The sequence below is a fragment of the Palaemon carinicauda genome, chromosome 20 (assembly GCF_036898095.1).
Source record: "Palaemon carinicauda isolate YSFRI2023 chromosome 20, ASM3689809v2, whole genome shotgun sequence".
Lineage (NCBI taxonomy): Eukaryota > Metazoa > Arthropoda > Malacostraca > Decapoda > Palaemonidae > Palaemon > Palaemon carinicauda.
This window is the reverse complement of record NC_090744.1, coordinates 19,371,062-19,395,802: the sequence shown is the minus strand read 5'-3', so window position 1 is coordinate 19,395,802 and position 24,741 is coordinate 19,371,062. Positions and strand designations below refer to the sequence as shown.

General features: G+C 39.2%; 1 protein-coding gene across 2 annotated transcripts; it reads right to left on the bottom strand.

The window, feature by feature from the left end:
* On the bottom strand, positions 1-19,995 carry Rfk (Riboflavin kinase). Of its 2 annotated transcripts, none has more exons than XM_068394869.1 (4): positions 19,793-19,995; positions 16,103-16,254; positions 6,279-6,399; positions 1-1,902 (listed from the first exon to the last, which is right to left on the bottom strand). In XM_068394869.1, exons 1-4 carry the CDS (start codon positions 19,884-19,886, stop codon positions 1,712-1,714), a joined length of 558 nt encoding a protein of 185 aa, XP_068250970.1. In that variant the 5' UTR covers positions 19,887-19,995; the 3' UTR covers positions 1-1,711. The 2 variants fall into 2 exon arrangements, with proteins under 2 accessions (XP_068250970.1, XP_068250971.1); XM_068394870.1 differs by having other exon boundaries at positions 6,279-6,381.
* Between the last annotated feature and the right edge of the window lie 4,746 nt (positions 19,996-24,741).

Here is a 24,741-nt window from a genome sequence, read left to right as displayed (position 1 = left end):
ATAATTGTTTATAAATGCAATATCAGTAAAATACATTCTTAAACCATGCTTCTATATACATAACAGTTCCAAGCTTTATAATGAAATGTTTAAATTCTTCATGTTACTTTAACCCTCTCGTGATCCCGCCTGTGACAAATTTGCACGTAAGTCTCATAACTATTGGCCAGAAAGCAATGACTTCATGCATCAACTTACTTATGCTGACGTTTCGTAACGTAACAAAGTAAGGTACTCGTCTGAAAAGCACCTGGCTGTGTAAAATGTCTTTTCGAATCTTTTGTAATGAATTAAAATAACCCAAGTTCAAAGTCTCAATAATCGTCGACATGGGACATAATTGGTGTCTGGTGAAAGAATACGTCTGTTAGTGTATGCTGTGAGTGAAGCTGTACTTTAAGCCGGTAAAATAAAAGTTCAAGATGCCTAGATATACGAAGACTAACATAGCAGACACTGCTGCTGCGGGAGATGAAAAAAAAGAGCAGTTGATTATAGTGAATAAAAATAGAAATTAAAAATTACACAGATGGTCCTCAATTTACAAACTTACTTGGTTCCAAGAAGCTGTTTGTAAGTCCAATTTTGTTAAATTTAGGCTTAGGGTAGGCCTAACCTGAATCCCTTGCCTATAATTTCCAGCTACAAAATTCAACAAATAGTCAGGTTTCATATGAAATAGATATCAGGTTCTTACAAATGTCATTTTGCTTCCTGTATGTTTTTAGGTATACTATTGGGGTAAACATTGAACCTCGTATCTGCCTTAGAACCAAGTGTTGAGAATAACTGCCCAAACCAGAAATAGCATTTATTGATTACTGTATACCTCACAGGCGGATGTGTTGCTAACTGAACTTAAGTAACAAGACACTAAGATCTGCTTACATGTCGTTAGGACAATTATTTTTCACTATTCTGTGGCTACTTTCCTCTTGGTAAGGGTAGAAGAGACTCTTTCGCTATGGTAAGCAGCTCTTCTATATCTTTTTATGACAGTATTTCTTCAACTTATCTTTGTTACTTTCAGTTAGATGTGTGTTTGTATCTCTGAATGTTTGTTAATTGGGGACCTTCCGTGAAGCAGAATAAGTTTTCTTTATAGCACTTTTGGTTACATGAACGGATGATGTCAGAGTGTATAATTATATCTTCGGAAGCTTAACTTGCAAACTTAACTCTTTCAGTGGCAACCCCTCAGCAAACGATTTGTTACTCAAGCTCAAGGCCCTACTTTTGTGGACATTTTGCTTAAGTCAACTGTGCATAAAATCTATAAAAGGCTGGACCTTACAAAATGAATTAGCGTATATCAAATAAACTACCTTTCAACTGATATATGTTACATATTTTGTAACATTTTCATGTATGTTAAAAAAAAGAAAAAACAAAAAACTTGATAACTACATATCAAAATATGGCTGATGGTGTCAAGGACATTAGAAAAATCAGACATAAAATACATTGAATGGCGCTCAAAGGGTTAAAGATGTGTAAAATAATTCATGATTTATGGTAGTACAAAATACAGTATGTAGCCTAAGCTACGAAAGTTTGAATAACTTAATGATGTGTAAAAAAAAAAAAAATCAGTTATTATTTCTTTCTTCGTAAAATCGTGTATTTCCTTCAAAACTATTTCAGTGATAAGTGAATCTTTTAAGATGATTTTAATATAAAAAAATATAATTCTAATGGACAGAACATAAATTCAGCTATTTTGATGATCAACAGCATTGCCATTACATACTGAATTGGATAACTCTTTATTCAACATATTGCTAACCTTAGCAGATGACTTTTCTACAAAAAATGAGTGTTCTTTGTAAGCCTGACTTTCTGGAAGAGACAGTTTCTTATCAGCTTCAGCAATGTCATTTTTGATGGCTTCTATTAGAGACTCTGAAAAAGAATAATTCCACTGTTACTAACACCAATATGAAATACAAGAATTCCAAATTTAAAAAATAAAAAAACTTTCTAAAAAGTCACTTGACTTTCACAAAAATGCTCTACACAAATTGTGATATTTCTGGTGTTATGCTAAATGGTAACTTATTCACTCATTATGGGGTAGTTTAAAAAGATTATAGACCTATTTTGATGATTTCGGAGGGTCTACGAGGAAATTTTTTTCTTAAATAAGAACAGAACATATAAAAGTAATTTGTCATCCCACCAAAATGAAAAGGGATGTAAACAAGAACACCACACCTTCTTGAATAGAATAGCATTCTGGACCTTCGTATTAAGCTATCTCTTCTCTGGAAATTATTATTATTATTATTAGCCAAGCTACAACCCTAGTTGGAAAAGCAAGATGCTATAAGCCCAAGGGCTCCAACAGGGAAAAATAGCCCAGTGAGGAAAGGAAATAAGAAAATAAATAAATGATGAGCATAAATTAAATTAACAATATATCATTCTAAAAACAGTAACAGCGTCAAAACAGATATGTCCTATATAAACTATCAACAACGTCAAAAACAGATACTGTATGTCATATATAAACAATAAAAGGACTCATGTCAGCCTGGTCAACATAAAAACATTTGCTCCAAATTTGAACTTTTGAAGTTCTACTGATTCAACTACCCGATTAGGAAGATCATTCCACAACTTGGTAACAGCTGGAATAAAACTTCTAGAATACTGTGTCATATTGAGCCTCATGATGGAGAAGGCCTGGCTACTAGAATTAACTGCCTGCCTAGTATTACGAACAGGATAGAATTGTCCAGGGAGATCTGAATGTAAAGGATGGTCAGAGTTATGAAAAATCTTATGCAACATGCATAATGAACTAATTGAACGACAGTGCCAGAGATTAATATGAGATAGATGAAGTCTTGGAGAAAAAAAAACAATAATGAGGGCGTAAAAGAGATGGCCAGCCTCCACTTCACACAAGTCCTTCCTTATTTCTCATTAAACCCTTGCAACAAACTATATTGAAGTAGGTATTCCAGGAAAGAGATCGGGAACAGGTACAGGGGACATAAACAGAAAAAGCACCAGCCACCCTAGTAGGTTCCATCAACACCAAAACAGCATGGGAAGACTTGGTCAGTAAGCATTCAATGAAACCACACATTTGGGGAACTCAAGACCCAAAGGTTCTATATCATTACCTACCAACATTTCCTAGGGGATGCCACAGGAGGAAGATAGGGAAATGGAAATCGCAATGATCGATATCACTTTATTGTCAGCCACAGACTGTGAGATTTGCAACTGATCAGCCAAGGGCTTCTCCAATCCCTCTATGAACTCTATCATTATTATTACTGTACTAGCTAAGCTACAATCCTAGCTGGAAAAGCAAGATGCTATAACCCCAAGGGCTCCAACAGGGAAAACAGCCCAGTGAGGAAAGGAAATAAATTAACATATAGAATAGTGTGCATGGGTGTACCTTCAAGTAAGAGAACTCTAACCCAAGACAGTGGAAGACCATGGTACATAGGCTATGGCACTATCCAAGAGTAGAGATCAATGGTTTGATTTTGGAGTGTTTTTCTCCTAGAAGAGCTGCTTACCATAGCTAAAGTCTCTCTTCTGCCCTTACCAAGTGGAAAAAAGGTCCTCAATAATTAGTGCAGTAGTGAACCCCTTGACTGCAGGAGAATTTGTTGGTTATTATTATTATTATCCATTGCTAAGCTACAACCCTAGTTGGAAATGCAGAATGCTATAAGCCCAGGGACTCCAACAGGGAAAATAGCCCAGTGAGGAAAGGAAACAAGGAAAAAATAAATATTTTAAGAATACTAAAATAAATATCTCCTATATAAACTATAAAAACTTTAACAAAACATGAGGAAGAGAAATTAGATAGAATAGTGTGCCCGAGTGTACCCTCAAGCAAGAGAACTCTAACCCAAGATAGTGGAAGACCATGGTACAGAGGCTATGGCACTACCCAAGACTAGAGAACAATGGTTTGATTTTGGAGGGTCCTTCTCCTAGAAAAGCTGCTTACCATAGCTAAAGAGTCCCTTCTACCCTTACCAAGAGGAAAGTAGCCACTGAACAATTACAGTGCAGTAGTTAACACCTTTGGTGAAGAAGAATTGTTTGGTAATCTTAGTGTTGTCAGGTGTATGAGGACAGAGGAGGATATGTAGAGAATATGCCAGACTAATCAGTGTATGTGTAGGCAAAGGGAAAGTGAACCGTAACCAGAGAGAAGGATCCAATGTAGTACTGTCTGGCCAGTCAAAGGACCCCTTAACTCTCTAGCGGTAGTATCTCAATGGGTGGCTGGTTATACCAGAGATGTCAGGAGAATGTGTAAAGAATATGAAAACAATAGGCCAGACTATTCGGTGTATGTGTGTGTGTGCAAAGGAAAATGAACCATTACCAGAGGGGGATTAAATGTAGTACCATCTCGCCAGTAAAAGGACACAATAACTCTCTAGCGGTAGTATCTTGTACCAACCGTGTATCAAACGATCGTACATAGTTCATTTTGTGTATATATTACATGTACCAACCGTGTGTCACACGATCGTACATAGTTCATTTTGTGTATATATTATGCTTGTATCTTCGCTCTTCCCTCGCACTAAAAAGAACCAGAATAAATATGTCTGCTTTTTTTTCATCTGTAACAGTGTCTGTTTTTCGAACAAGAAATTTCATGTTAAAAAAACAGACACTGTTACAGATGAAAAAAAGCAGACATGTTTATTCTGGTTCTTTTTAGTGTGAGGGAAGAGCGAAGATACAAGCATAATATAGACACAAAATGAACTATGTACGATCGTGTGACACACGGTTGGTACATGTAATATATACACAAAATGAACTATGTACGATCGCGTGACACACGGTTGGTACAATCTCAACGGGTGGCTGGTTCAGCAGAAATAATATGTCAGTGGGCAAGGAACAGATAGACGTAACAGGAGTCTACTCAAATACCAGGTGTTCAAATAATCTCTAAGTTAAAATTTGGGTATAACAGAAAAATAGAAGCCTATCTCATTTCTACAGAACTTTTAGCATGTACATAATACATTCATTTTGCTTAGTTGACGTCTTAATGCTTGGTATAAATATAAACTGGCACATCTTTAGGATAATAGCTCTTAGTGCTCACAGCGGAGACAATGTGGCTGGTATAGACATGACAGAGTTGAGGCATAAATTGACAACTGATTTCAATGAGATTTCAAATTTAACTAAAGGGGCACTCAGTAGAGGGCAGACCTCCGCCGCAGCAGCTTATTTCTCGACCTCTTGCTTGACCTTGACCTTTGACCTGAACATGTATAAATTGACATGGGTTTTCATACACTCAAATATGAACAAAGTTTGAAGTCTCTGTGACAATGATGTCCAAACTTACGGCTGATTACGTGAATTGGACGGTTTGCTTGACCGTGACCTTCCAAAATTTAATCATTTCCAGCATTTTACATAACAGTTAATCCCTGCAAGTCTCACTACTCTACGATTAAAATTGTGGCCAGCAAGCTGTTCACAAACACACACACAAACAGGGGCGAAAACATAACCTCCTTCCAACTTCGTTGATGGAGGTACAAAGTTCCTGCCTGCACCTACTGAATTACCACCTTTGTGAACGAAGCCAATTTCTCTCATAAATGGCCCAGATTAGCAAGGCTTCACTGTATACAAAAATATACCGAATAATAGATATAAATACTGTGCAGTCATGCAGTATTCAAATTAAAGAGATGTTTTTCTATATGAAATGCGAGACCTAACAATATGGTATAATTATATTTCTAGGAATAAATCTTAAATGAACAGTGACCAAAAACACATGGATAAAATATGCTATGACTTATTTTAGCAGTGAATTCTGAAATTACTGAAATTTATCATACTGAACTGCACTCTTTAATGGGTGTAATATCAATCACTGACAGTATAACCCTTTTACCCCCAGGCTATTTGGAAATTTACAACCCTTAACCCCCAGGGGTTATTTTTTTCCCCAGCACATTTTGTAGTATATTTTTTTTAAATTGCTCTAAAAGCGTTAATTTTTGTCATAGAGAGGTCAGGTTGGTCTCATTCTCTTGGAAAATGCTTGAATTTTCTCAAAAAATTATCAAAAATATGAAAAAAAAAATGTATAGCATTTTTTTGCAAGGACGTACCGGTACGTCCATGGGGGTGAAGGGATGGCTTTTTTGAAACGTACCAGTACGTCCTTTGGGGGTAAAAGGGTTAATATGCAATGTGAAAAAGGAAGACTGGTTCTTGTATTGAAACTCTTGCTAAAAGATGTACAGACTCACCTAAAGAACTGAAATTCTTCTCTGGTCTTATATAACCGAGCATCACCACTTTCAGCTCAGATCCGTAAAAGTCTTCTTCGAAGGTATGCATGATGTGAGTTTCCTGGAAAAGATATGACTCCTGTGATCCACCAACAGTTCATGGAAAAAAAAGGCATGCATTAATCAACTGGGAAAACTAAAATCTTACGGCTCCTGGCGCCCACCATGCAAGAATATGTTCTAACCTACAATCACACTACTGCAACTTGCAACCACACCACTGTATGTTATTATTAATCTTGAGGGTATTATGATTACTACATGATCATCATTACTAAAAAGAAGTTGGAATCTTAGCTAGAAAATCAGAATACTGCAAGCTCCAGGGCCCAAAAAGGGAAAGCCATTAAGCAAGGAAAAAGAAGCTACAAACTAAGAGTAAAGACTGATCTATAAAACATGTTATGATGAAAAATAAAACAAATCACGCTATAAATAGAAAAGGAAAATGAATTACACAAAATATTTGAAATATAAAATACCAACATGCTTTCCAAAATAGTATTTGCACAACTGAGATAATTATAAATGTGATTAAATATAGATTATTCCATAATTTGGTTACTGAAATAATTAAACTTGAAGAATACTGTGTACTATTAAGATTCTCAAAATGAAAGCAATTCTATCATAGTTAACTCCATATCTCGTACATTATAACGAGCTAGATGATATACTAAAGGTAGATATGATGGTAAAAGATGGTCCATTGTGGAAAACCTTATACTGCATGCACAAAAAGTAGATGAACTATGGAACCAAAAATTGACATCAAGATTACAGATACAGGTAAGTGATTTAGTACCTCATTTTAACCCTTTCACCCCAAGGCTATTTGGAACTTTCCAACCCTTAACCCCCAGGGGTTATTTTTATTTCAAGCACATTTTGCAGTATATATTTTTTTAATTGCTCTAACAGCCTTAATTTTTGTCATAGAGAGGTCAGGTTGGTCTCATTCTCTTGGAAAATGCCTGAAATTTCTAAAAAAATTATCAAAATTATGCAAAAAAAAAAAATATATAAATAGCAGTTTTTTGCAAGGACATACCGGTATGTCCATGGGGGTAAAGGGATGGGTTTTGTGAAATGTACCAGTACGTCCTTTGGAGGTAAAAGGGTTAAGTGATTTTGTAATAAGTCTTTTTCAACCTTAAATCAAATTGTGTTAAGAATAGGAAAAATATATGTAGATTCTGTTTTCTTTTTAAATTCTTTAAAAGTAAAATATATTAATTCATCAGAGAGTAAATAAGTTTAAGTATTGAAAGATTTATTATAAGATAGATGATATGGGATACGTTGAAGGGTTAAGGTAAGTCATTTTAATCTAATTTTTTTTGTTAATGCACAAATCTTAGAACCAATAAATGACTTAGCATGAAGTATAGCACTATAAAACCTGCACATATATACATGCACTACTTATATATAACATTAGGTCCTCGGGTTACTATGGCTTTGTGGATACACCGAAGATTCAAATTGTATTCTTTATTTTTGTTAATAGTTCATATTATCATTCCATATTTATACCCTTCATGTGTTTTATGTCGTAGACTATGCCTTACTATTGAATAAGCATAGGTGAGTGACTTGTGTTTACATACAGTGCAATACATTAATGTATTTAGGTCTATTTCAACTTGCATCAAAACTCGAATTACAATATGTCGTTCAAATGGATCTTCATCGTAACCTAAGGACCTACTGTACTGCTTACATACTGTACAGTATATGTATATACTACAAAATGGAGTTTTTATGATAAAACAAAGTTTTATGAATACCTACCTGGCAGTTATATATATATATTCGAAGCTATATATATATAACTGCCAGGTAAGTACTATTCATAAAAATGGAGTTTTTATGATAAAATGTTATCTTTATTAATAAAATAAATTTTTGAATATACTTACCCGGTGATCATATAAGCTGCAGCTCTGCTGCCCGACAGAAAAACCTACGTTCAAAATACGCCAGCGATCGCTATGCAGGAGGGGGTGTACATCAACAGCGCCATCTGTCGAGCAGGTACTTAGTACTCCAAGTAAACAAAGAACCAATTTTCTCCTCGGTCCACTGGGTCTCTATTGGGGAGGAAGGGAGGGTCCTTTAATATATGATCACCGGGTAAGTATATTCAAAAATTTATTTTATCAATAAAAATAACATTTTTCAATATTAAACTTAGCCGGTGATCATATAAGCTGATTCACACCCAGGGGGGTGGGTAGAGACCAGCATTACATGTTTACATTATTATGAGCTAAGTATTTTGTATTTCATTTTAGCAGTTATTCAAAATAACAAACATAAAATAAATAAGTACCTGGTAAGGAAGTCGACTTGAACAATTACTCTGCCTTTTTAAGTACGTCTTCCTTACTGAGCCTCGCGATCCTCTTAGGATGCTGAGCGACTCCTAGGAGCTGAAGTATCAAGAGTTGCAACCCATACTAAAGGACCTCATCAAAACCTCTAATCTAGGCGCTTCTCAAGAAAAGAATTTGACCACCCGCCAAATCAACCAGGATGCGAAAGGCTTCTTAGCCTTCCGGACAACCCAAAAAAACAACAATAAAAACATTTCAAGAGAAAGATTAAAAAAGGTTATGGAATTAGGGGAATGTAGTGGTTGAGCCCTCACCCACTACTGCACTCGCTGCTACGAATGGTCCCAGGGTGTAGCAGTTCTCGTAAAGAGACTGGACATCTTTAAGATAAAAAGACGCGAACACTGACTTGCTTCTCCAATAGGTTGCGTCCATTATACTCTGCAGAGATCTGTTTTGTTTAAAGGCCACTGAAGTTGCGACAGCTCTAACTTCATGTGTCCTTACCTTCAGCAAAGCATGGTCTTCCTCATTCAGATGGGAATGAGCTTCTCGTATCAACAGTCTGATATAATAGGAAACTGCATTCTTTGACATAGGTAAAGAAGGTTTCTTAATAGCACACCATAAAGCTTCTGACTGTCCTCGTAAAGGTTTAGTTCGTCTTAAATAGAACTTAAGAGCTCTAACAGGGCATAAGACTCTTTCTATTTCATTTCCAACCAAATTAGAAAGGCTTGGAATATCGAACGATTTCAGCCAAGGACGAGAAGGTAGTTCGTTTTTGGCTAGAAAACCAAGCTGTAAAGAACATGTAGCCGTTTCAGATGAAAATCCGATGTTCCTGCTGAAGGCGTGTATCTCACTGACTCTTTTAGCTGTTGCTAAGCAGACGAGGAAAAGAGTCTTTAAAGTGAGATCTTTAAAGGAGGCTGATTGTAGTGGCTCGAACCTTTCTGACATAAGGAATCTTAGTACGACGTCTAAATTCCAACCTGGTGTGGCCAAACGACGCTCCTTCGAGGTCTCAAAAGACTTAAGGAGGTCCTGTAGATCTTTGTTGTTGGAAAGATCTAAGCCTCTGTGACGGAAGACTGCTGCCAACATGCTTCTGTAACCTTTGATCGTGGGAGCTGAAAGGGATCTTTCCTTCCTCAGGTATAATAGGAAGTCAGCTATTTGGGTTACAGAGGTACTGGTTGAGGATACTGATATCGACTTGCACCAGCTTCGGAAGACTTCCCACTTCGACTGGTAGACTCTAAGAGTGGATGTCCTCCTTGCTCTAGCAATCGCCCTGGCTGCCTCCTTCGAAAAGCCTCTAGCTCTCGAGAGTCTTTCGATAGTCTGAAGGCAGTCAGACGAAGAGCGTGGAGGCTTGGGTGTACCTTCTTTACGTGTGGCTGACGTAGAAGGTCCACTCTTAGAGGAAGAGTTCTGGGAACGTCCACCAGCCATTGAAGTACCTCGGTGAACCATTCTCTCGCGGGCCAGAGGGGAGCAACCAACGTCAACCTTGTCCCTTCGTGAGAGGCGAACTTCTGCAGTACCTTGTTGACAATCTTGAACGGGGGGGAATGCATAAAGATCTAGATGGGACCAATCCAGTAGAAAAGCATCTATATGAACTGCTGCTGGGTCCGGGATTGGCGAGCAATAATTTGGGAGCCTCTTGGTCATCGAGGTTGCAAAGAGATCTATGGTAGGTTGGCCCCATGTGGCCCATAGTCTCTTGCATACATTCTTGTGTAGGGTCCATTCTGTTGGGATGATTTGACCCTTCCGACTGAGGCGGTCCGCCATGACATTCATGTTGCCTTGAATGAACCTCGTTACTAGAGACAGGTTTAGATCTCTTGACCAGGTGAGGAGGTCCCTTGCGATCTCGTACAACGTCATAGAATGGGTCCCTCCTTGCTTGGAGATGTACGCCAAGGCCGTGGTGTTGTCTGAGTTCACATCCACCACCTTGCCTAGAAGGAGGGACTTGAAGCTTTTCAAGGCCAGATGAACTGCCAGTAGCTCCTTGCAGTTGATATGTAACGTTCTTTGATCCGAGTTCCAAGTGCCCGAGCATTCCCGACCGTCTAATGTCGCACCCCAGCCCGTGTCCGATGCGTCCGAGAAGAGAACGTGGTTGGGGGTCTGAACAGCCAGGGGCAGACCCTCTCTGAGGTAGATGTTGTCCTTCCACCAAGTCAGTGATGACTTCATCTTCTCGGAAATGGGGATCGAAACCGCTTCTAGCGTCTTGTCCTTTCTCCAGTGAACAGCTAGGTGAAATTGAAGGGGACGGAGGTGCAGTCTCCCTAACGCAATGAACTGGTCCAGTGATGAAAGCGTCCCTATCAGACTCATCCACTGTCTGACTGAACATCGGTCCTTCTTTAGCATGTTCTGGATGCATCCTTGGGCTGAACTTATTCTGGGGGCCGACGGAAAAGCCCGAAAAGCTTGACTGTGAATCTCCATCCCTAAGTACACTATAGTTTGGGATGGGACCAGTTGGGACTTTTCCATATTGACTAGGAGACCCAGTTCCTTGGTCAGATCTAGAGACCACTTTAGATTCTCCAGACAGCGACGACTGGACGAAGCTCTTAGAAGCCAGTCGTCCAAATAGAGGGAGGCTCTGATGTCTGCTAAATGCAGGAATTTGGCAATATTCCTCATCAGTTTCGTAAAGACAAGAGGCGCCGTGCTTAGGCCAAAGCACAGGGCTTGAAATTGGTAGACAACCTTCCCGTAAACGAACCTTAGAAAAGGTTGGGAATCTGGGTGGATGGAGACGTGAAAGTAAGCGTCCTTGAGGTCTAAAGAGACCATCCAGTCTTCCTTCCTGACCGCTGCTAGGACAGACTTTGTCGTCTCCATGGCGAACGTCTGCTTTGTGACAAAGACATTCAGAGCACTGACGTCTAGCACCGGTCTCCAGCCTCCTGTCTTCTTTACCACTAAGAAGAGACGGTTGTAGAAGCCCGGGGATTGATGGTCCCGGACTTTGACTACCGCTCCCTTTTCTAGTAAGAGAGACACCTCTTGCTTCAAAGCTAGTCTCTTGTCCTCCTCTCTGTACCTGGGAGAGAGGTCGATGGGAGACGTTGCTAGAGGGGGCTTGCGCATAAACGGGATCTTGTACCCTTCTCTGAGCAACTCCACAGATTGTGCATCTGCGCCCCTGTTCTCCCAGGACTGCCAGTAGTTCTTGAGTCTGGCTCCCACTGCTGTCTGAAGAAGGTGGCAGTCAGACTCTGCCTTTAAAGGACTTGGTACCTTTCTTCTTAATCCCACGTCTCCCTTCGGCACGAGCACCTCCTCTGCTGGAGGCTCTGCCACGAAAGGGCGGAATAAATCTTGACGCTGGAGTATCCATCCTGGGTCTAGACACGGTAGGCAAAGGGGTGGCTTTGCGGGCAGATGACGCAACAAGGTCATGCGTGTCTTTTTGAATCAAGGAGGCAGCAATCTCCTTGATCAACTCCTCTGGGAAAAGGCACTTTGAGAGAGGAGTAAACATAAGTTCCGATCTCTGACATTGAGTTACTCCAGCTGACAAGAAGGAGCAAAGGTTTTCCCGTTTCTTGAGGACCCCGGAAACGAACGAAGCCGCAAGCTCACTGGAACCGTCCCGTATGGCCTTGTCCATGCAGGACATAATGAGCATGGAAGTTTCCTGCTCAACGCTCCCAAACACCAATCCAAAAAATTAAAAACCTCGAAGGCTCTGAACACTCCTTTCATCAGATGGTCTAAGTCTGAAGGAGTCCAACAAATCTTGGAGCGTCTCATGGCTAGCCTGCGGGGAGAGTCTACTAGACTTGAGAAATCGCCCTGGGCAGAGGCAGGAACTCCCAAGCCGAGAACTTCTCCCGTGGCATACCAGACGCTCGATCTGGAAGCGAGTTTCGCAGGGGGAAACAAGAATGCTGTCTTCCCAAGGTGCTTTTTGGACTGCATCCAATCTCCCAACACTCTTAAAGCTCTCTTGGACGAGCGGGCGAGGACGAGCTTCGTAAAGGCAGGCGCGGATGACTGCGTGCCTAAAGCGAACTCAGATGGAGGAGAGCGTGGGGCTGCAGAAACAAACTGATCAGGATACATCTCCTTGAACAGTGCAAGAACTTTCCTAAAGTCCAAGGAGGGAGGCGTGGTCTTGGGTTCGTCGATGTCCGTGTGCGGGTCGTCAAGGTGTGCAGCGTCGTCATCATCAGAGAGTCCATCGTCTGAATACTGAGGAGGAAGCGGCAAAGGAGTAGGCATTGGCTGGTCAGCTGAGTCCGGCAGTACGGGTGCATGCGTGACTGCACTGGACGCAACGTCATGGAACTGTAGGCCAGTCTGTGAGCTGGCAACAACCATAGCAGCGCGGGGGCGCAAAACGTCTACTTCTGACTGTCTAGTCTGCTGTGGGCGAGTAGTGGTAACCACAGTGGGTTGCGGAGGTTGACGCACCGCGTCAAAACAAAACAACTTAGGTTGTTGTTGTAACTCGCGAACGTCAACGGAGGGTTCCGTGCGTCGTTGAACGTCAACATGCGGCTGGCAGGGTACACTGCGCATGGGTGGCGGGACTCTCACAGCTGGAGTGCGGGAGAAGGTAGCCTCAGCGTCTACTGGACGCACAACCGTGGTTGGTTGTAGGCTAACGGGTGCAGCGTCAACCTTCTCCGCACGAAAGTCCTGCATTAAAGATGTTAACTGCGTCTGCATGGTCTGCAGCAAAGACCACTTAGGGTCTACAGTAGCAGGTGCAGCAACAGACGGTGTTACTGCCTGTTGCGGTACCGCTTTGCCTCTCTTAGGAGGTGCGCAGTCATCGGAAGACTGCAGCGAGTCCGAACTGACCCAGTGGCTACAACTGGGCCGTTGGACTTGCGCGGAAGGGACCGACTTGCGTTTAAGAGGTCGTGAGACCTTGGTCCATTGTTTCTTCCGAGAAACATCTTCCGCAGACGAGGAATAAATGGGCTCTCTCGTCTTCTTGTGGGTGGGGCGATCTTGGCAAGATACGTCCGAAACCACGGAGGGAACGTCTGTCCGCTGATTAAAGCCTGTCGAACCCTTTGGTCGTACGACATTGCTTCTCCCCTGGGCTTGGGAGCTTGCAAGAGGTCCCGGACTGGGAGGACGACAGGCACGAACAGACGCACCCTCAAGCGCAACACTAACACTTTCCACAACACTACCACTCATTTTGTCACTACCCACTGCACTCTTACCCTTCAACTCCTTGACGTCTGCCATAAGTTGGTTACGGTCACTCGCCAATGACTCGACTCTCTCACCCAGAGCCTGGATGGCACGCATCATATCTGCCATCGAAGGTTGTTGAGTGCTAGAAGGGGGATCAGGAGCAACCACTACAGGGGAAGGAATAGGTTGTGGGGCATGGGGAGAGGAAAAATCAACGGAGCGAGATGAACTTCTCCTGACTCTATCTCTCTCTAGCCTACGTGAATATTTCAGGAATTCGAGAAAATCGAATTCCGAAAGCCCAACGCATTCCTCACATCGATCTTCCAATTGACAGGATTTACCCCGACAATTGGAACAAACGGTGTGCGGATCGATAGAGGCCTTCGGAAGACGCCTTGAACAGTCCCTAGCACTACACTTTCTGTATTTAGGGACTTGAGAAGGGTCAGCCATCTTGAATTAGTCAAAGGGGAATTCAAAATCTATCCAAGTCGTCAACAAATAATCCAAAATTCAATAAAAGAATGCAAGGAAGTATTGAAGATAACCTCTGCAAAGCGAAAGCTAATAACTAGAAATGTGTACTTCACCAAAATCTGTGAAAACCAATCCAGTAAGCAACAGCGAATTTAGTAGGTCTTGCCGGTGGCACGACAGAGAGAAAATTGGTTCTTTGTTTACTTGGAGTACTAAGTACCTGCTCGACAGATGGCGCTGTTGATGTACACCCCCTCCTGCATAGCGATCGCTGGCGTATTTTGACCGTAGGTTTTTCTGTCGGGCAGCAGAGCTGCAGCTTATATGATCACCGGCTAAGTTTAATATTGAAAAACAAAGTTTTATGAATACTTACCTGGCAGTTATATATATATATAGCTTCGAATATATATATAACAGCCAGGTAAGTACTATTCATAAAACAGTATGTTCTTTTCAAGTTCTATAGTCTTCTAGGCAATGCATCCATTACAACCCAGGCTTTTACATGTACTCTGGCTAATCTACAGTAAAGGGTCCTGTTGAAATATAATATCTTTAAAATCAAATCAAGTTTTCCCTTCTCTGTGCAATGTACAGTATCAGAGTCAAGTGTCAAGTGTAAATATATCCATTCTAATTTTAAAGATTATATCCTTTGTTTTCTTATCCGCCTATAATGAAATACACACTAACTTAAAACTTTGCAAAATAAGAATAAAGATAAACAAATATGAGAGACTCCAGAAACTAGCATTGCACACAATTTGATTGCCCATGGACTGGGAGAATAGTAAGACAGCAAACAAGACCCTTGTGTGAAATTGTTGTTTCGCAATGCTTCTAGACTGGATTTGGACATTTCATTTGAACCATTGTAGTACAGTACTGTATTAGGTAATAGGAAAAACTCTTTTGTTTGTTATATGGATATAAGAAATGCATTCTACACCCCTTCTTTTCTATAATTTACATATAATGAAAGATAACTGAAATGACAAGCAGATCTTCATGCTGGATGAATTTAGTTTTCTACATGTAATGCAAGCAGGAAAAACTGTTTCAGCAGTAAAAGAAAATACAATAAAACTATAGTCAATTTCTTTTAGCGATGCAGATTTACACCGACTCGCAGCAGTGCCCTTTTAGCTCGGAAAAGTTTCCTGATCGCTGATTGGTTGGACGAGATAATTCTAACCTATCAGCGATCAGGAAACTTTTCCGAGCTAAAAGGGCACCGCTGCGAGTCGGAGCAAATCTGCCTTGATAAAAGAAATGGACTATAGAGGGGCATTCAGTAGAGCGCAGACCTCCACTACGGCAGCTTAATTTCTCAACCTTGACCTTTAACATTAGCATTTATCAATTGACATGAATTTTTATACACTCAAATATGAACCAAGTTTGAAGTCTCTGTGACAACGATGTCCAAACTTATGGCTGATTACGTGAACTGGACATTTTGCTCGACCATGACCTTCCAAAATTTAATAATTTCCAGCTTTTTAAATAACAGTTAATCCCAGCAAGTTTTGTTACTTTATGATTAAAATCGTGGCCAGGAAGTTGTTCACAAATAAACAAACAAACAGTGAGTAAAACATAACCTCTATGATTAAAATTGTGGCTAAGAAGTTGTTCACAAACAATCAAACAAACACACACACAAACAAAAAGGGGGTAAAACATAACCTCCTTCCAACTTCGTTGATGGAGGTAATTACAAAAATGTAGACTGAAGTGTTGTGTTTATTAGACACCACTACATACCATTGATTTTTTCTTGTTGTTATAGTAAGGATTCCAACCAATACTTAACACCATCTTTAGGGTGGGTCCGCTATCAACTTTTGCCCAGCCATAATATATGCCAGTAGTGATCTCCTCTGGTAGATTATCCACAACATTCTCGGGGAAATTAGCTGAAAAATTTATAACAGATTTAGTACAGTACTGTCTATTATTTATCATAACTATACAGGTCCTCAACATACTTAATTGGTTCCAAGAAGAGGATTGTAAGTCTAATTGTTTGTGAGTTAAATTACATTTAGGCCTATGGTAAGCCTAACCTGACTCCCATGCCTATAATATCCAGCTACCAAAGTCAACAAATAGGTTTCATATGAAATTGATATCAGGTTATTACAAATGTCATTTTGCTTACTGTATTAAATGATATAATATTGTTTTATTACAGTAATTTTCTATCTTATCTTTTTTATGCTCGGTTCAATTTGCCTCTCTTAGGAGGTGAGCAGTCGTCGGAAGACTGCAGCGAGTCCGAACTGACCCAGTGGCTACAACTGGGCCGTTGGACTTGCGCAGAAGGGACCGACTTGCGCTTAATAAGCTGCGAGACCTTGGTCCATGGTTTCTTACGAGAAACCTCTTCCGCAGACCAGAAATAAATGGGCTCTCTCGTCTTTGTGTGGGTGGGGCGATCTTGGGTAGATACACCCGAAACCACGGAGGGAAACGTCTGTTCGTTGATCAAGACCTGACGAACCCATAAGTCGTTCGACATTACTTCTCCCCTGGGCTTGGGAGCTTGCAAGAGGTCCCGGACTAGGTGAACGACAGGCACGAACAGACGAACCCTCGGACGCAACACTGTAACACTTTGCGCATATCACTTTATCACTTCGATTTTCTGTTTTGCACTTATTTCACTGAAATCGAAACTTTTACTGATTTCTACCTGAAACACGCAATTCTACCCTTCATTAAAAGGTAGTAATTGCGAAAACAGTCGTATAATGCAGCTCATTAATACTAGCAAAAAACAGAAAACATATATAAAGATAAAGAATTCAGTGGCTGGGAAAGAGACTAAACACTAGTTCAAATAAACTACGTTTACAATCTCTCACCGCACATAGCCTGTGGACAAGAATAAAACCCTAGAAACGTTTTACCTTCTTCCCCGTACAGCGACTAGGGAGGAGAGTAACACGAGAACAACGTTACCCGCTTGAACGGAACGTTTTTTTCTCCTCTCTCTCCCTCCGTCTCTATCTCTCTCTCTCTTTCTCTCTTGATTTCGCACCTAAGAGAAGAGCCCAATTATATATCGTCAAAAAAACATGTTATTTGACTAAAGGAAAAAACTGAAAGGTTTTCCAAATAAAAAGTTCCTTTAATTTAGAATTTAAAACATTTAAGCTAAGAAAGAATGAACGAAACGTCAGAATCGATTTACTCTTACTGCAAAGTGAAACCGTGATACACTCTCTCTCTATCGTAACGATAGAGCGCATGTTGAACGTCCTGAACGTCAACAACTGCGTAGTCTAAAAAACTAAACGTTAGTTCATCTTTGAAAACAGTACGAAGACTATCAAAGAAATTCTTTCATAAAACATTAAATTTAAAAAGTTTTAAATTCTTTAAAGGCTAAATACGATATAACGGGCTCAACGTTGATTAACTTCGGTTCCAAGTTAGGACCGCCTACTATCAGGAAAGGTCGCATATAAACAAATCATAAAAATTTATTTTATATGTTTATAATAAATGGAAAGTTAATCGAAGAGGCCTAATAAAGGCGGAGAGATATAAAATATATAAATCTATAATGTGTTAAGCAAAATTACTAAAAACCTAAACACACTTCCGTCTAAGGGAAGGGTCGGCCATTTAAAAGTGAAAGAGAGTCCATACTCTCTTTGTCACCATAATTAAATCTATCCAAAACGAGTTCAAGTTCTGAGATGAAGATAAAATCCCTGCATAGCGAAAGCTCAAAACTAGAATAGTGTACCTCACCAAATAGTTGTGAAAACAAATCCAGTTAGTAACAGCGTATTAGTAGGTCTTGCCGGTAGCCCGACAGAGAGAAAATTGGTTCTTTGTTTACTTGGAGTACTAAGTACCTGCTCGACAGATGGCGCTGTTGATGTACACCCCCACCTGCATAGCGATCGCTGGCGTATTTTGACCGTAGGTTTTTTCTGTCGAGCAACAGAGTTGCAGCTTATATGATCACCGGCTAAGTTTAATATTGAAAAATAAGAAATTCATATAGGTACTGCAACCTACTTACAGTATAAATTTTAACAGTAATTTGTATTTTTTTCATCTATGTAAACCCGAGTCCTTTAAAATGAGGAATGTCTGCAGCAGAGATGGAAGAGCCATTGAATTTTTTAACCCTTTTACCCCCAGGCTATTTGGAACTTTCCAACCATTAACCCCCTGGGGTTATTTTTTTTTCAAGCACATTTTGCAGTATATATTTTTCAAATTGCTCTAACAGCCTTAATTTTCGTCATAGAGAGGTAAGGTTGGTCTCATTCTCTTGGAAAATGCCTGAAGTTTCTCAAAAAATTATCACAAATATGCAAAAAAAAATGTAAATAGCAGTTTTTTGCAAGGACGTACCGGTACGTGTCCATGGGGGTAAAGGGATGAGTTTTGTGAAACGTACCAGTACGTCCTTTGGGGGTAAAAGGGTTAACAAGGTAGTTAACAACAGGTGGAGAGAGTACGCAGTTAGCCCCGCTCATTTTCCTGTCAGAGACTCTTCACTTTTAACCTTCGGCTCAGGAATGATAGGAGCCGTTGAGGTGGGAAGTTTAACTTCAAAAGATTCAGTTCGTATGGCTAGGAAAAATACAAGTTACTCTTTCAATTTGGTATTTGTGTCTCAGCACATACAAACCTTTCATTGTTTACAATTGAAAGCCTCACTTATTGGTAGGCGGAAGTCAGTAGAACTTGTTTCAAAATGTTTACGCTTTCTATACGAGCTTGCTGATACAATCATCTGACAGAAAGACACTTGTTACTGTCTTGCCTAACAGCATGACAGATACTTCAACCTCTGCCTATGTGTGCAATTCAACTTTTCCCAGTTTCTCAATTACCCAGATTGCACCAAAAGGAGGGCAGGCAATCTCATTTCCGTAGCAACTACCTCATGGAGGAGGCCAGGATCAACCAATCGTCGAGATATATCATAAGATTTCACCTGTGCAAGTGAGCCTATTTTTCCCTATATCACCTTTCCTGAACTGGCCTGGCGAGGATCTCCTATTTGAGAACGCTAACCGACCCGATGTCCAAAAATGGGTCATAAAATATAAGAATGGGAGCCTTTCTATATCAGCGGCCAGCTCCTCCCTTGTAGATTAAAAATGGACATCAACTAGGCTCAAATTTCCTACCTAACCTAACCTACAAGCTGTGTCCTTACCTAATTACTTAACAGGGAGGCTAACGCCCACCCACCCCTTATACTGCCGTATTCTTAGTTAGCCGTAATCATACATGCAGTTAAGAATGTAAGTATACGTTTAAAATAACGACAAATTCTTAATGGTAAGTGGGAAAGGAGCCTCTTTGCTGAATCATGTGACTCACGGGGGACCCAAACCCACAGCTACGCCCCTGCCTGTCACACACCATGACTATCAACTTGTCAAGGCTAAGTAGAAAAAACCAAAGTTATATTCTCACCGGTTGGAATTCCTAGTTCTTTTGAGCCTCTTCCGAACCCTTTGACTACTGGACCAACAGCGAAATGTGGCAAAAACCTCGTGACAGCTGCCATCTCAGTGGAATAATGAATTAATTAGCTGTCCGGCAGTTGTAGAGGTCTAAATACGGACAGATTGCGTACGACTACGTGAGTTGACGTAACCTATTTTGTTTTCTTCGAATTCTTCTGGATCAGTCTGAAGTAGTAGTAGTGTTGGAAACATTTCTCTGTAACGGCTCTCCTCGTGGCCGCCTTGACTTGTTCGTGGAGATTATTATTATTATTATTATTATTATTATTATTATTATTATTATTATTATTATTATTATTATTATTATTATTATTATTATTAGCCAAGTTAAAACCCTAGTTGGAAAAGCAGGATACTATAAGCCCAAGGGCACTAACAGAAAAAAATAGCCCAGTGAAGAAAGGAAATAAGGAAATAATACATCCGGAAAATTATTTTCAATCCTCAGTGTCATCATCTATGGACAGTTATATAAAATCAAGATTGCCTCTATTATTTCATGTTTATCTTCTTTGTATGTCGACTGCATGATTTTCAAACGAAGTTACTTCTTCACACTCTAAAAACTCTGTTTCTTTACGATATCATGTCTCTGTAGTTTAGCTCTAGTCTGAAATCCAGCCTTGTTTACCAATATTATTTTATCATTGTTGCCACAACATTTTTTTTTGTGTGTGTTTCCTACTTATGTTTAAGGTTACCCATCATCAATTTCTTATTCTCCCATATTTAAAAATGTTCTCTAAGCTTCAGGGATTAATACATATCTATCTTTACTGTTTTGCTATAGAGACGACTTCAAGATAGAGATGACTTCCATGATAGAGACGACTGGTGGAATCTAACAGAGGCCCTTTGCGTCAATAGCCGTAGGAGGAGATGATGATGATGATGATGATGATGATGATGATATCTTATATGACGTATCCTTTGCATAATCAAATGTATTTTTCTTGTTTACATACTGGTCCAAAATTATCTCATGAGATCAATGTTCTGAATGCTTCAGTAAAAAAGGTTATTCGTGTTTCATATATTTCAAATAATATAACAAGATGAAGTTTCTGTCTCCAGTTTTCAGTATTCGTCTATTTTTTTCTAATTGTTTATTTTATTATTTCGCTAGTTTAATCATTTGAATGGTATATATAAAATATTGCAACAAGGAAAAATAGAATATTTTACGAATAGTATCATTAAAATAAATATTTCCGATATGATAATAATAATAATAATAATAATAATAATAATAATAATAATAATAATAATAATAATAATAATAATAATAATAATAATAATAATAATAATAATAATAATAATAATATTGTAGTTTACAACTATAATACTACATGTAATCATATGGTCTTTCAATGTTATAAGTAGGGCAATGCACATGAAAGAAGAATTTAAGAAGTCCAAACGGACCACAATAGGTTGCCAAAACTGATGATAGCAAGGTGTTATCCTATCTGATTTCAAGGTAGAATGGGGTAAAAGTAAAGATTGAGAATTTTATTATCAATTTATTTCTGGTACAGGTAAAATAAGCTTAATTACAATAATGAGAATAAGCTCAGAAGCTTTGAACCTATCTAAAAGTGATAGAGTGCCCGCAAACTTATTTTGCGGAGTGAGCAATTAGGAACCAAGTTAGGAACTCCCATCACCGGCACCTCAACACCTGCAACAGCAATTATATCTGCCTCCCTATTATCCTCAACATTCAGTAAACTTTCAAAATATTCCGCCCACCTTTTCCTTGCCTCCTCTCCTTTTAACAACCTTCCATTTCCATCTTTCACTGTCTCTTCAATTCTTGAACCAGCCTTCCTTACTCTCTCCACTTCTTTCCAAAACTTCTTCTTATTCTCTTCATATGAATGACCCAATCCCTGACCCCACCTCAGGTCAGCTGCCCTCTTTACCTCACTTACCTTGCGCTTTACTTCCACATTTTTCTCTCTATATCTTTCATACTTCTCTACACTATTACTCTGCAGCCATTCTTCAAAAGCCCTCTTTTTCTCTTCCACTTTTACCTTCACTCCTTCATTCCACCATTCACTGCCCTTCCTCATGCTACCTCCAACAAACTTCTTGCCACACACATCACTTGTAATCCCAACAAAATTTTCTTTAACCAACTTCCACTCCTCCTCTAAATCACCAGTTTTTTCTTACTTTCACTTCGTCATATGCCATTTTCAACCTTTCTTGATATTTACTTTTTACCCCCTGTTTTATTAGCTCTTCAACCCTCACTAGCTCCCTTTTACATCCACCTACTCTATTCCCCCACTCTTTTGCTACAACTAATTTTCCTTCCACCAAAAATTGATCAGACATACCGTTAGCCATACCCCTAAACACGTGCACATCTTTCAACCTTCCAAAAATTCTTTCAGTTATCAACACAATCCATTAACGCCCTTTCTACCACTCTTCCATTTGCCACTCTTACCCATGTATACTTGTTTTTATCTTTCTTTTTTGAAAAAACTTATCACCATTTCTTGCTCAACACACATATCTACCAGTCTCTCACCACTCTCATTTTCACCTGGTACGCCATACTTCCCAATGACACCTTCTACCTCTCCAGCGCCCACTCCAGCATTTAAGTCACCCATGACAACTACATAATTCCTTTTACCCAGTCCTTCTACACACCTAGTTAATTCATTCCAGAACTCATTCCACTCTTCTTCACTTTTCTCACAACCTGGCCCATACGCACTGACAAAAGCCCAACATTCCCCACCCAACCTAACCCTTACCCACATTAACCTAGAAGAAATCTCCTTCTATTCCACTACTTTATCTGTCATCCATTCACTCAGCAATAAAGCCACACCTTCTCTTGCTCTTCCCCTTTCACTCCCAGACACTCTACCAGACATTTCACCAAACATCACTTCACCTTTCCCTTTTATCTTTGTCTCACACAAAGCCAATATATCCATCCTTCTATTCCTAAACATACTTCCAATCTCACACCTTTTACTCTCTATCGTACTACATCCACGCACCTTCAAACACCCCAAAACTAGAGTGTGAGGAGCAGTCACTCTCCCCCAGCTCCACCTCTTTGATGTCTCACAGGATTATAATACAGGAGAGGGGGTTCCCAGCCCCCTCGTCCAGTCCCTTTTAGTCGCCTCTTACGACACACAGGGATACGTTGGCGCTATTATAATTGTTTTGAATAATAATAGTAATAATGATAATAATAATAACAACAACAACAATAATAATAATAATAATAATAATAATAATAATAATAATAATAATAATAATAATAATACACCTTATGTTTTATAAAGTCTTCTCTCCATTGATTTACATTGACTTCCATTGAAACACACCAAACCCATTTTCCCTTCTAAAATCCTGAATTTTAATTGACTCCAGATAGAAGAACACTTCCCTTAGGAAATCCGCTTTGGCCAATGCGAAAGGTTCGATTTGCGTCATCGTACGTCAAAAAATTGCTGACGTTATCACGTCGGGTGATAAACGCTTCCTTGCGGATGCAACGCTCATCTCTCGTCTGATTATTATTATTATTATTATTATTATTATTATTATTATTATTATTATTATTATTATTATTGCTGTTCTTGTTGTTATTATTATTATTATTATTATTATTATTATTTCTATCATTTTTATTATTATTGTTATTATTATTATAATTGTTATTATTATCATTTCTATCATTTTTATTATCATTATTATTATTATTGTTATTATTGTTATTATCATTATTATCATTATTATTATTATTATTATTATTATTATTATTATTATTTGCTAAGCTACAACCCTAGTTGGAAAAGCAAGATACTATAAGCCCAGGGGCCCCAACAGGGAAAATAGCCCAGTGAGGAAAGGAAACAAGGAAAAATAGAATATCAAGAACAGTAACAACATTAAAATAAATATTTCCTATATAAACTATAAAAACTTAAACAAAACAAGTGGAAGAGAAATTAGATAGAATAGTGTGCCCGAGTGTACCCTCAAGCAAGAGAACTCTAATCCAAGACAGTGGAAGACCATGGTACAGAGGCTACGGCACTACCCAAGACTAGAGAACAATGGTTTGATTTTGGAGTGTCCTTCTTCTAGAAGAGCTGCCTACCATAGCTAAAGTCTCTTCTACCCTTACCAAGAGGAAAGTAGCCACTGAACAATTGCAGTACAGTAACCCCCTGGGTGAAGAAGAATTGTTGGTAGTGTTGTCAGATTGTAACAGGACAGAGGAGAATCTGTAAAGAATAGGCCAGACTATTCGGTGTATGTGTAGGCAAGGGGAAAGAACCGTAACCAGAGAGAAGGATCCAATGTAGTACTGTCTGGTCAGTCAAAGGACCCCATAACTCTCTAGCGGTATTATTATTATTATTATTATTATTATTATTATTATTATTATTATTATTATTATTATTATTAGCTAAGCTATAACCCTAGTTGGAAAAGGAAGATACCATGAGCCCAAGGGCTCCAACAGGAAAAATAGTCCAGTGAAGAAAGGATATAATGAAATATATAAATGATTTAAGAAGTAAAGAACAATCTAAAAAGAAAAAAAAAAACATTACCAACATTAAAACAGATACTTCACATATAAACTATAAAAACAGACTTATGTCAGCCTGTTCAGCATGAAAAAACATTTGCTGCAGGTTTAAACTTTTAAAGTTCTACCGATTCATCTACCCGATTAGGAAGATCATGCCACGGCTTTGAATATATTACCTACATTTCCCAGCCTGAGAAAAGCTCACTGTCAACTGGAGCTGTCCTTTTTTTTTTTTTTTTTTTGGTGCAAGCTCCAGACATACCAGGTCAGCGTAGCAGCGTCCATAGACCGTAGCTCAACACAAGGCCACT